A 13,242-nucleotide genomic window follows, 5' to 3' on the forward strand; every position below is an offset into this window, starting at 1 on the left:
TAGGTATTGTTATGTACAAATAATAATAATAATAATAATAATAATAATAATAATGGTAGCAGAATCTTAAAGGAAGTTAGAACACGAAGTCGGACGGAAAATGAAAAAAAAATATGCACTCAAGTCGGTTGGTCCGCGGTCAGTTGATCAGGTCGGTTGTCCGCAGTCGGATAAGCAGGTCGGAAGGTCCGCGGTCGGACAGGCAGGTCGAAAGTCCGTGGTCGGATAGGCAGGTCGGATGGTCTGCAGTCGGATCGGATGGTTTGCAGTCGGTTGGTTCGCAGTCGGTTGGTCCGCCATCGGTTGAGTCGGCCAATAGCAGAGTTTGGACAAATGGAAGGTCTGTTAATTAGTCGCCCAATTAAGTGAACAGTAGATCAGTCGCTTGGTTGGGGCGACTATTGAATCGTCTGGAAAAGACTAGAGGGTGGTCGCTTGATGGGGCGACCAAGGAGTCGTTTGGTCTAGCGACCGGTTAGTCTCTGGATTGATCGGTTGGATTATGCGGTTGGCGAGACGGTTGCCGTAACCGACCAGACGACGTTTCAAAACGTTTCGTTGTGGACGATTGACGGCGGTTGCTGGCGACGGTTCCGAAACATCTTTTCTGAGGAATATTTAAGGATTGGGGTCATCACCTGGCAAAGGATCTTCAATCATCTTCAAGCGACAACAAAGTCAGTGATTCGGGGATCATCATTCAATTTTCAGTCTGTAATATTTATTTTCCCAGTTTACTTATGTACCGTACAGTGTTTAGAGATTCCTAATCTCAGTCACGGATTTTACTTTTTTATTGTTGAAAAAATACATCAACATGTATGTTTGTTTTTTATTTCAAATAAATAAAATATCATTATTTAAGCACAATTTTATAATAAAAATACTCCTCCCTCCTATTGGAATGGTAACATTTGCTTTTTGCAGGTAAATTTTTAAATATTAGTATTATATTGCATTATAGTAAAAAAGATAAAAATATCCATATTAGTACAGTGTAATATAAAAATAATGACATTTGTGTAATATATTGTAAGTTAAAAAGAGTATTTATTATGTTAAGTAGATAGTACAATTACTAAATTAAAAAATGGTAACTTTGTTTTGGGACGAATGGAAATAAAAAATTGTAACTTTTCAATGGAACAAAGGGAGTACATTACATTTAAAACAGGTATGAGCTTTTTTTATTAGGTATTCGTGTTTTATTTTATTTTTTTTATTATACAATTATTGCAATTCACGATTCATTTAAAATTATACTATTTTTTGAACAAGACTGGAGGAATTGAAAATTTGAATCTATAACATCAAAGTTACGAGTTCACCCTCATACTATAAAACCATTTCTTATGAGACTTAAATTTCTATATCTTCGTTTGCATTATGGTTATGGTTCTTTGCAAGCTCTTGAGTCATAAACTCACTCGGTTCCACTTATCATTTTTATTTTTTTATTTTTGTTTATCTCGCTTATATTTTTACTTTTTTAAAAAAAAATTACATATTTTAATCTTATTTTAATTTTTTATTTATATATTTTAAATTTTAATTTATAATAATATTTACTATACGATAATTACTTTTCTAATATATTTTTAATTATTAATTATTTATTAATTATATCCCTTATAAATTATTGCTATGATTTTATTATACAACATAATAATTTTATATGACTAGTAACCAATTATATATATATGATCTCACAACATTGGTTTTATTTTTTTTGTTGTCTTTTAATAAAATAATTATTTGTATAAAAATAAATATGTTTTTATTAAAAAATGAGGAGATCCTATAGTGAAAAAAATTTAAAAAAAATAAAAAAAATTGAGGAGAAAAAAATTATATATATCTAATTATATAATTTATATAAAATAATTAGTTTATAAATTTAAAATACAAGTAATATATATCCAATTTATCCTTAATAATATCCAATTTAAGAATAAAATAAAATAAAAAGATAATAGGAATCAGATATCCCTTTCAAAATATAATAATTATTAATTATAATAACACCAAATTTTTATTTTTATTTTTCTTATTATTAATTTTTTGGGTAAACTGTTTTTTTAGTCCCGTAACTGGACCCTCTTACCATTTTAGTCCCGTAAGTGGAGCCTGTCGCAAACTAGTCCCATAAGTGAAAAATTTTCGTTGTTTTAGTCATTCGGCGCCGGAGATGCCTGCGTGGCTCACTGGATGTGACGTGTCCGCCAGGTGTCGCTGACATGGTCCACTTATTAAAGTTCTAAAATGATAAAAGAATTAGATACATGACTAAAATTATTTATAATGAGACCAAAATTGATTGAAATTATTTATAATGAGACTAAAATTGATGAGTTTTTTTATATTATGACCAAAATTAATACATTTGGACCAAAATTGATTTTTTCCCTCTATTTTAACAAATAAAATTTTTTTATTCCCTCTATTCTAATAAATAAAATTGTGATAGGGAGGAGAGAAAAAAATGAAGAAAAAGTGGATATGAATATAATTTAAAATTTATATTTTAAAAATCTACTCCCTCTCCCGCGAGGAATAAACCCTTTTATTAGGGACACAATTTTTTTTAGGTAGTGTAAATTAGTAAGTTATTAATAATAAGTTATGATATTAGTTTATTATTTTTTATACCAATAATATTATTGGTATTTTAAATAATTTTAAGATTATATTTCGAAAAAATACATGTAATATAGATATCATTCTGTAGATAATAAAATTTTATATAATATTTTTATTTATTTGTCATTACCATAAATTAGTTTTATAAAAAATGAGTAATTTTAAATATAGATAAAAAAAAAAAATTATGTTAATTGAGAAGAAATATAGAAATAAAGAGGTTTTGAGTGTTTCTATGTTACAAGTTTAATTAAATTAAATTATATTTGTTAAGTATATTTAAGATTGATAAAGTTACAAAAAAATGAAAATGGATCATCTTTTGTGAAACGTACAAAGAAATAGGTCTTATGTGACGTGACGGAGGAAGTATATTGCTACTACTTGTTAATTTTCTTAGCTCAAAATCAATTATATTAAAATTAATTTTTTATTTTTATTATATTATTTAAAATTATAATTTATTTTTTTCATTCAAATTAAGTTTGTGAGAATTATGCAAAACAAATAACTTATTTTATTTTAAAAAAATTAATATATTATACACATTTATTATTTTTATATTTTTTTGCGTATAAAAAAAAATGTTACTAAATATGACGGACGAAAAAAATATTACTTATACAATTTGTTATATCTAATATAAAAAATAATATATCATTTCAAATTATTTTTACTAAATAATTTTATAAATAATAAATAAATATATCATTTAATATACTGTCATAAATTGTGTCAAAAATAATTTTTAAATTCATACAGTGAAATTGACTTCTTGTATATATATATTTTGTGAATGAAGTGGACCTAATAAAATATGAATATATATATATATATATATATATATATACACGCATTGTCTGCATTTGAATTTTCAATAATGCTATTATTGTATAGGCATTGTCGGTGCGTTAACGTTATCATTAATTAATTAATTAATTAGTGATGTAAGAATCTGTGATTTGAGTAGAGGCGGAGAAATTCACCCAACATACCGAAATACCGATTTATTATACCTTATCGTATCGAAAATATCAAAAATTTCGTATGATATCAGTATGAATTTTCAAAAAATATTATGATTTGGAGTGCTTCTGAGATCCGTTTCGCTTGATTTGGGCGTATCGAACGATCGAACTTGAAGCCACGCGGAATATTATTTTTTTATACAAATAACTGACATGTCCAGTGGGACAAAAGTCAAATTTTACGAGTGCCGACATTAGGGCTTACACAGGATTGATATGTACCGCTTGAAGAAAGCTACGTAATTGTCACATAATGTCTTAAAAGAGGGCCTAGGATAGACAGGATCAGGGTTGGAGCCACCAATCTGCGGGAGTCTTTCAAATTCAAAATTCAATTAAACATACTATATTATTGGTCTAAATATTCTTACATTACTATAAGTTTGTTAGATCGTAGTTCGAAATTAATTTGAAATGAAATATTACTTTAAGTATTTTTTTAAAAAAAAAAATTACTCCCTCCGTTTTATAAATAAATATCAATTTTTTTTCACGTTGTTTTAGAAATATTAATATTATATTAAAATATAGTAGTAATAAAGTAAAAATGACTAAAAAATAACCTTATTAGTACGTGTGATATAAAAGGTAACGACATTTGTGTAATATATTGTAAGTTGTAAGAGTATTTGTAATGTTAGATAGTACAATTACTAAAAAAATGAAATGAATACTTTGTTATGAGACAGACTAAAATGAAAAAAATGGATACTTTGTAATGGGACCGAGGGAATAGTAATTTTGATTTGATATTTTATGTGAAAAAATTGTATATTTTTATTAACAATTGTGAAAGTGAATAATATTAACTGCAATTTAAAATAATAATAATAACTTATGTAATAGGGTTTGTTTACAATATTTTTTTTGGATGGAACAATTCAAAATAAATATATACAAATATTAACACATATATATTTATCTACTTGAAAGTAAATAATTTAATATAAAATATTTTTTTTACTAATATAATTATTGTTTCTAATATTAAAAAAAAAAAACAAATTCTTTTTAAAAATACTGAGGGAACAAACTTGCACTTATTTTTGGGTGGGGGATGTTCATTTAAAAGAAGCCTTAGTGATAATATGTTACTCCTTAGTCTTATATAAAATATTTTTTAGTCAAATTCTTTGTCCCTTTTTTTTTAAAAAAAATAATAATCTAATTTTAAATTTAATAATTTATACATTTTTAAATTATAATTAAATTATTTTAATCGTAATGTAAAATTATTTATACTATACATTAATTATTTTTATTAATATATTTTTATTATTTATAAATTACATTATATTAATTTTATAATTTTGGTATATAAAAATATTCTCTCTATATATAACTCAATAACTCAGGTTATGGGTTCAAACCCGTGTAACTTGACTTGTCGGACCTAGTTCACAGAGTATTATGTTCGGCCGAAAGTTTAACCTGTGAATTTGTGGATTCCACGTTATAAAAAAAATAATAATAATAATAAGGGTAAACTGTTTTTTTAGTCCCGTAATTGGACTCCTTTATCATTTTAGTCTCATAAGTGGAGCATGTCGCAAACTAGTCCAATAAGGGAAAACTTTTCGCCGTTTTAGTCCTCCGGTGCCGGAGACGCCCGCGTGGCTCGCCGGAGGTGACGTGTCCGCCAGGTGTCGCTGACCTGGCGGACACGCAGATTTTTTTTTTATTTTTTTAAAAAACTTATTTTAAATTTATTTTAAATTTTATTTGCACTTTTTTTATTTTTTTTATTTAGTCCAATTTAAAAAATAAATTAAAAAAATGAAAAAAAAAAATTCACATGTCCGTCAGGTGTCGCTGACCTGGCGGACATGTCACCTCCGGCGAGCTACGCCGACATCTCCGACACCGGAGGACTAAAACAACGAAAATTTTTCACTTATGAGACTAATTTGCGATAGGCTTCACTTACAAAGCTAAAATGATAAGAGGTCTGGGACTAAAAAAAACAGTTTACCTTAACAATAATTCAACTGTAACATAATACAACAAATTAATACAATTTGAAAAGTCAAATAATTTCTAAAAACAAGTGAGCGGATTAAAGGGCGAGTGTACGGCGGCAGAGAGGGCAGGCATTGTGGAGCGAGAGCCAATCGGAAATGCAACCTTCGTGGAACACGTGTCCGCACGGTATTCGCTTTCCCGTTTCCTCATTTCCGAATTCTTCCATACATACAACACAATGATTACCGGCGCCGGCGCCGGCGCTTACCTCCGGCATAGCTCCGACCAGGAGGCGAGCGGCGGCCGTGGATTCCGCATCCGGCCGGCGCTTCTCGGCGGAAACTTCCGGCATCGTCAAGGCGAGGTCGAGGTCGAACATGTCGTCGTCTACTATGGCGATCTGCGAGCTCAACATTGCGAATCGAACGGATTTAGCGAAATTAGAATTGAAATTGAAATTGGGGATTTGGCGACGAGAGAATTTATAGAAGGGAAAAATTGAATTGAATAGAAATTTGACTGAATTAAAGTAAGAAGTTTGTTGTGGGGAGGGAGATAAACTCATAACAGTAAGGAAAAGACAAGTGGGGCCAAAGTTGGGCAACCCAATTCCTATTCTCCTATTGTATAATAAATTTAAGCCAAAATGACCAAAAAAAATTTCGCAAAATGACCAAAATGACCTATTGTATAATAATTTTTTTTTTTTTTCAATTTAGGATATTATGTGTACTTTTGACATTATTTTTGCCCTTCGACGCAGAAAAAACGCATATCACCGTCACGTTTACGTGGCATGGCCGGCGGCGCATACGTGAACCCTAAACCCTAGACCCGCCGTTGTTGTGTTGTCGTCCGCGTGGTCGTCGGACATGTGACATGAAATTATCTTTTTTACTTTCACAATTTAGGACATTATGTGTACTCTAATTATTTTTGCTCTCTGATTCCGAAAAAACAATTTGTTCTATGATCGTCGGATAGATGAGGTGGAATTAATTTTTTTAAAAAAAAATATAGTTTTTTTCTTTTTAAATTTTAATTTTGACAAATTGGACCAAATTGCAAAAAATCAATTGAACCGAATTCAAATAAAAAAACTTAGAACAAATTGTTTTTCCGGCACCGAAAGGCAAAAGTAATATCCGACGTACACATAATGTCCTAAATTGCGAAAGTAAAAAAAAAAGAATAATTTCACGTTACATGTCCGATAATCACGTGGACGACAACACAACAACGGCGGCGTCCACGTATGCACCGGTCATACCACAAAGGCGCACGTGACGGTCATGTGTGTTTTTTCGGCGGCAGAGGGCAAAAGTAATTCTTGGAGTACATATAATGTCCTAAATTGCAAAAATAAAAAAAAAATAAAAAAATAAAAAAGTTCAAAAATGATAATTGAACTTACATACATAGCATTTTTTGCAATTTTTCCTAAATGTATTAGTTTGAAAGGTATTTTTAATAAAGTTATAATCTAAGATGATCTATTCTTTTATTGTTATATATTTTTAATAAATTTATTTATTTTAAAATATATTTAACAAATAAATTAAAATTTAATCAAAATTTTCTTACTTTTTACATATATGTCCATTTAATTCTATATCTCTCCTCAATAAGCAAATATTTTTATTTATATTTAAAATTTTTTATTTTTTATAAAATTAAATTTAAGTTAATTATAAATAAATAATATTTTTTTTATTTATTTATATTATATAAAAATTTATTATTATATAATAATATTCGTCTTACATATACTATTAAAATATAATTTTTAAAATATTTAAAATACGGATAAAAGTACTATTTTTTTTTTTTTTCCTAAATAGCAAAGTTATCAAAAATACCAATATATGAATAATAAAATAAACAATATAATATGGGTATGCTTTGAGTATTGGGTAGGTTAAGATGATTTTATCCACATCACCATTTTGGTTGACTAAAACCCTTATTATTAAAATCCCATAATAATAATAAATAATAATAATAATAATAATAATAGTTAAATTAAAGATTATTAATAATTGCTATGTAGATAGTAAAATTATTCTAAAGTTATTAATTGTTTATATTAAATGACTACTTGACTTTCATAAACAATTAACATGGAGTGTTTATTTGATTTGATTTTCTAAATAATATTTTGACGTAATATTTTGTAAAATAATAATAATAATAATAATATATTTTTATTAAAAATTTAAAAATTATATAGCAAAATACAAAAATCTAAATAAATATAGAAAAATATACACGGCGTATATTGTGTTTTGTTTAGAATTAATAGTTTTAAATTATTTTTTTTTGTAAAATATGAAGAATTATTGGGTTTTTTTAATTAATACTCTCTCCGTCCACACACAAAGTAAACATTTACCTTTGGCGCAGTATTTAAGAAATAATAGTATTTTAATTATAGTGGGTAGTTAAAAGTAGTAAAATGACATTTTTGCCCCTTTATTTTTGGTGTAAAAGTAATGATGTGATGTAAAGTAAGGGTGTGTTTGTTTGGAGGATTTTGGTGGATTTCCACTATTCATTCAATTTTTTCCCGCAAAAACATCAAATCAAATACCTATTTTTTATTTTTATATTATACTAAAAATCAATTTTACATTCAAAACATCACATCAAACCCTATTTATATCACATCATACAACTATTCAAATTCAAAATTTTTACTATTCAAATACCAACTCAAAATCCAAACCCCCAAACAAACACACCCTAAGAGTATTTGTAGAAAAAGTGATGTATTTAATTAAATGTTTACTTTGTAATTGGACGTCCCAAAATATAATATGTATACTTTCTAACTTGACGGATGAAGTATTTTTTTAAAAAAACAATCATTTATCTTTAGATTATGTGCAGAAATACGAAATTCACCACGTTTTTTACAACATATAATAGTATAATCATATATAAAACACAATAGAAAAAGTGAATACATAAATTATATTAAGAAATGCATTATGTTAAAATAATATAAATACAATATATAATTAAAAATACGCATAGTCTCACACAACACATGATATATGGATAGACAACATATAATATAGAGACATACAATATATGAATTATATTAACATAATGCAAAGACAACATATGAACTAATAACAATACATAATATAGTCTCGTACAAGAAATATATTATATTAAAATTGATTTAATACCAAAAAAAAAAAAAAAAAAAAAACATATATCAATACAATATATCAATGTGCTTTTATGCACTATTTGGTTAATGTATATGTGATTATTGGGGTTATGTTTTCTTAATAAAAATTTTTAAACATATTTTTATTAAAAATATATATATATATATATATTACATACTTCTTCGGTCTCAAAATTATAGTTTTAATTTGGTTGGGCACAAAATTTAAGAAATATTGATACTCCCTCCATCCACTTACAATGTTTACATATTTCTATTTTGGGACGTCCAATTACAAAGTTAACATTTCATTAAATACCCTACTTTTTTCTACAAATACCCTTAATTTACATCACATCATTAATTTTACACAAAAAAGTAAGGGCAAAAATGTCATTACATTACTTTTAACTAGTCACTATAATTAAAATACTATTATTTCTTAAACACCGCGCCAAAAGTAAATGTAAACTTTCAAAGCGGACGGAGGGAGTATTATATTGGTAGTTGGTAAAAAATATGAATAAATTTTTTTTTGCTCTTGTAAGTGTATTAGTGTAAAAAGTAGTGACAATTTTGTAATAAAAATGAAAAAATAAGGGTAGTTTTATGGTGATATAGTTATTTATGGAAATAAGACTATTGTTTTGAAACGGACAAAAATACTAAATAAGACTATTATATTAAAATAGGGAGTATATTTTTTATTTTTATATTAGTTACAGTTTTTCATCTCTCGTATAAAAAAATATCAAAATGCAAAATAAACACACCCAACAAATTTTCAATCATCACAATATTTTTTCTATCATTAAAAACACTAACCAATTGGAAAATTTTAACAAAGTAATCGAGCTTACATGTAAATAAGTGGATAAAATTTCCCATGTATTTACTTTTTTTTTATTATTATTATATTTAAAAATTGAGAAGCGCATCGGAAGGTGGCATTTACTTTTTCTATTTATTTATTCATTTTTAATAGTTAAAAGCACGGTATGTAGACAACTTTTAGTCAAGTTGGAAGTGTAACTTTTAGGACGAAAAATATTCCTTTGGGCGTGTTTGTTCGGGATTTGAATTTTGAGTTGGGATTTAAATAGTAAAATTTTTGAATTTGAATAGTTGTATGATGTGATATAAATAGGTGTTGATGTGATGTTTTGAATGTAAAATTGATTTTATTGTAATATAAAAAATAAAAAATAGATATTTGATTAAAAATGGGATAAATAATAAAAATCTAATCCAATCCTCCAAACAAACACACCCTTTACTATTGACACGAGGGCAATTTTGATAAAATAAATTAAAAAATATTGAATTTGGTTGTTAGAAAAAGCTTTTCTCGATTTGGTAGTTTAGGCTTCTAATATTGACTTTCAATACTACGCTGACCCCTAATAAATTATCCATTTTTTTTTATTTTAGTCTGTTTTGTAATAAAATATTTATTTTATTTTTTAAGTTTTTTACTATCTACTTAACATTACAAATACCCTTAAAATTTACAATATATTACACAAATATTATTACCTTTATATCACACAATACTAATAAGGTTATTTTAGTCATTTCTACTTTATTCCTATTATATCTCAATATAATATTAATATTTCTAAAACTATGTATAAAAAACAAACGAATACTTAATTATGGGACGAAAGGAGTATATCATTTACAATCTAATTAATTATGAATAAAAAAATTTGCAAACAAAAATATTATAAATTAAAAAAAAAAAAAAACACATGAAAAAGTTATATAATAGCGGTTGTTTGTGTGTCGATCGAAAAATTCGACATAGTACTAACAACAAATAATAAAAAGAAAATCAATTTTAAACATGGTATAAATACAAATGATATATATATTGTATTAAATAAAATCACGTATCTAATTGTACTTTTTTAAAATAAATTATATGAAATCAACTATTAATTGTATTTAAATATCATAGTGTGTTGTTAGTTTTATATTAACATAATATAAATGTTTCACATTAACGGACGACATAATTATAATTGATTTCGGTGATAGTCAAAGACAGTACAATCTATACTTGATTTCAGCATAATTTATAATAATAAAATTTTAAATTAAAATAAATATTTGAGACAATATGTATAAATGTTAATATAATACTTTTAATTTTTATTAAAAATAAAAATAAAAATTTAATTTTATATATTTGGTATTTTTTCATAAGTGAAAAAAAATCCTTATAAAAAACATACAAACAAACATTGTGTATACATATATCATGTTGACAACTTGTGTTGTCAAAGTAAAAGAAAAGTATGTTTATGCATAAGATTTTGACTTTTGATTTTATTATTCTTAATCTTTTTTAAAAAAATTCATAGTAAATATTTATTTTTTATTTATTAATTACATTGAAATTTATTTTTACATTAAAAAAAAGTAAAAGAATAGGAATATGTTTATTTGTAAGATTTTGACTTTTGATTTTATTATTTTCAAATTTTTTTTAAAAGATATCATATTAAATATTTATTTTTTATTTATTAATTACATTAAAATTTATTTTTTACATTTAAAATATTCAAAATCAAAAGTTCATAACTCATAAGTAACACACTTTAAAGGTCATGTTTGAATTGACTTCGGAACTTTTGACTTCTGCTTAAAAAAAATAATAATTTGTATCTGTTTGTATTGGTTTATGTCCAAAAGTAGAATCAACTTTTGAAGCTAAAAAGTCAAAAGTAGAAACGGTTTGATTTTGTGTTTAGATAAATTATTATAAAAACACTTTTTGTAAGAAACTATTTGAATGTTAAACAGTTAAAAATGCTTTTCCACGATTAAATTTACTAAAAAAAACATGCTTTTAATATAATAGTATTTCTCTATATTATATTATATTGTAATTTTATTTTTAATTGATATATTATCCTTAAATTAAAATTTTAAAACAAAAATAACAAAATTTTAATATACTATTTTTTTATTTTCATTTAAATCTTTAAATATAATTAATAAAATTTAAAATAAATTATAAAAGTTATATAGAGAAATACTATTATATTAACAATATGTCATTTTGAGTAATTTTAACAATTTAAAAGCACTTTTAACTAGAATGTTTTTATTTCTGACTTCTGCTTATTTTAATTACACAATTATATATAAAAAAAAGGTGCATATTTTTTCAGTTTTTTTTTTAAATACAATTATTGTCATTTTTTATTAAATAGAATCATATATATTTTTTTTGTTTATAAAAGATCATATTCAAATTAATATTTAAATAAAAAACCAAAAATAAAAAATAAAAAAATCATACTCCAAAATTACACACCCTTTAGTCAACGTTGGCAAATTGCTATTGAACTCTACTTCATAATAATTGCATTTGTGTCCACTTGCATGTTGCAATCAAATAAATAAATGAAATTTAAGTCAATATTAATAAATAAAAATATTTTGAAAAGATTATTGTAAATTAAACAATAGGTTATGTTATATCGGAAACAAAATTAAATGACGTAAATAGAGTTGAAAATCCAATAAAAAAGATGTTATATATTTATTTTATTTTAGAATTTAATCTTAAATTATAACATAAATATTTTAAGCAAATAAATAAATTTTATAAAATAATTATTTGATAAACCTAAATTATTAGTTAACTAAGCTATAATCTAACCGATATTTGTTTAAACACAATAACTCAGATAAATAATTATTTTATAAACTTAATTATAAGTTACAAATATATATTTTTTTTTTATAAATCTAATAAAAAATTAATTTATTTAAAAATGAACTTTTAAACATAAAAAATATGATTTGTCTATTGAACTTAATTTGCAGGATATTAGATTCAGTCAGGGTTTATCCAGTGCGCACTTTCGGTAGTGGCTGCGAATTTTCGCGTCATAAAAAAAATATTTTCTCATTTTCCACTCTAGTCCATTTCAAAACAAAGTATCCCTTAAGGGCTGTTTGGTTCATGGACTTTTTCGGTGGGATTGAGATTTCACAGTAGGATTTATATGTTATGAGATTTATTATATTTAGGATTTGGAATCCCATGTTATGTTTGGTTGGTAAAATGTGGTGGGATTTATATTTTGTGGATTTGGATTTTTTATATTTTAAATGACATAATTGTCCTCTTATCAATTTTATTTATTTTGTCAAATTAAACCTCTAATTCATTATTAATATAAATTGAAAATATATCAATAATTTTATAGGATGACAATAGATTCGCGTAAACTCGAGACCCGACTGAGCCCGACCTATTTATTTGAAGTTGAGTCCAATTATTTGAGTATTAGGTCTGGATCCGGATCATGATCAGGGTAATATAATAATATATCAACCATATATATCAAAAATAATTTCGAATAATATAATTATATTAAAAATATTTTTTGAGTTTAACATATTCATTATTTTATT

The 13,242-nt window shown here is 25.2% G+C and overlaps 1 protein-coding gene across 1 annotated transcript; it reads right to left on the reverse strand.

Moving 5' to 3' along the window:
• Positions 1-5,724: 5,724 nt before the first annotated feature.
• Positions 5,725-6,045, reverse strand: LOC127239574 (E3 ubiquitin-protein ligase MPSR1-like). Its single transcript, XM_051257785.1, has one exon. It carries the CDS (start codon positions 6,043-6,045, stop codon positions 5,725-5,727), a length of 321 nt encoding a protein of 106 aa, XP_051113742.1.
• Between the last annotated feature and the right edge of the window lie 7,197 nt (positions 6,046-13,242).

This window comes from Andrographis paniculata, unplaced genomic scaffold (assembly GCF_009805555.1).
Source record: "Andrographis paniculata isolate CXL003 unplaced genomic scaffold, ASM980555v1 Contig78END, whole genome shotgun sequence".
NCBI classification, from domain to species: Eukaryota; Viridiplantae; Streptophyta; class Magnoliopsida; order Lamiales; family Acanthaceae; genus Andrographis; species Andrographis paniculata.

Coding starts and splice junctions, on each gene's coding strand:
- LOC127239574 (XM_051257785.1), bottom strand. CDS start 6,045: ATGTTGAGCTCGCAGATCGCCATAGTAGACGACGACATGTTCGACCTC.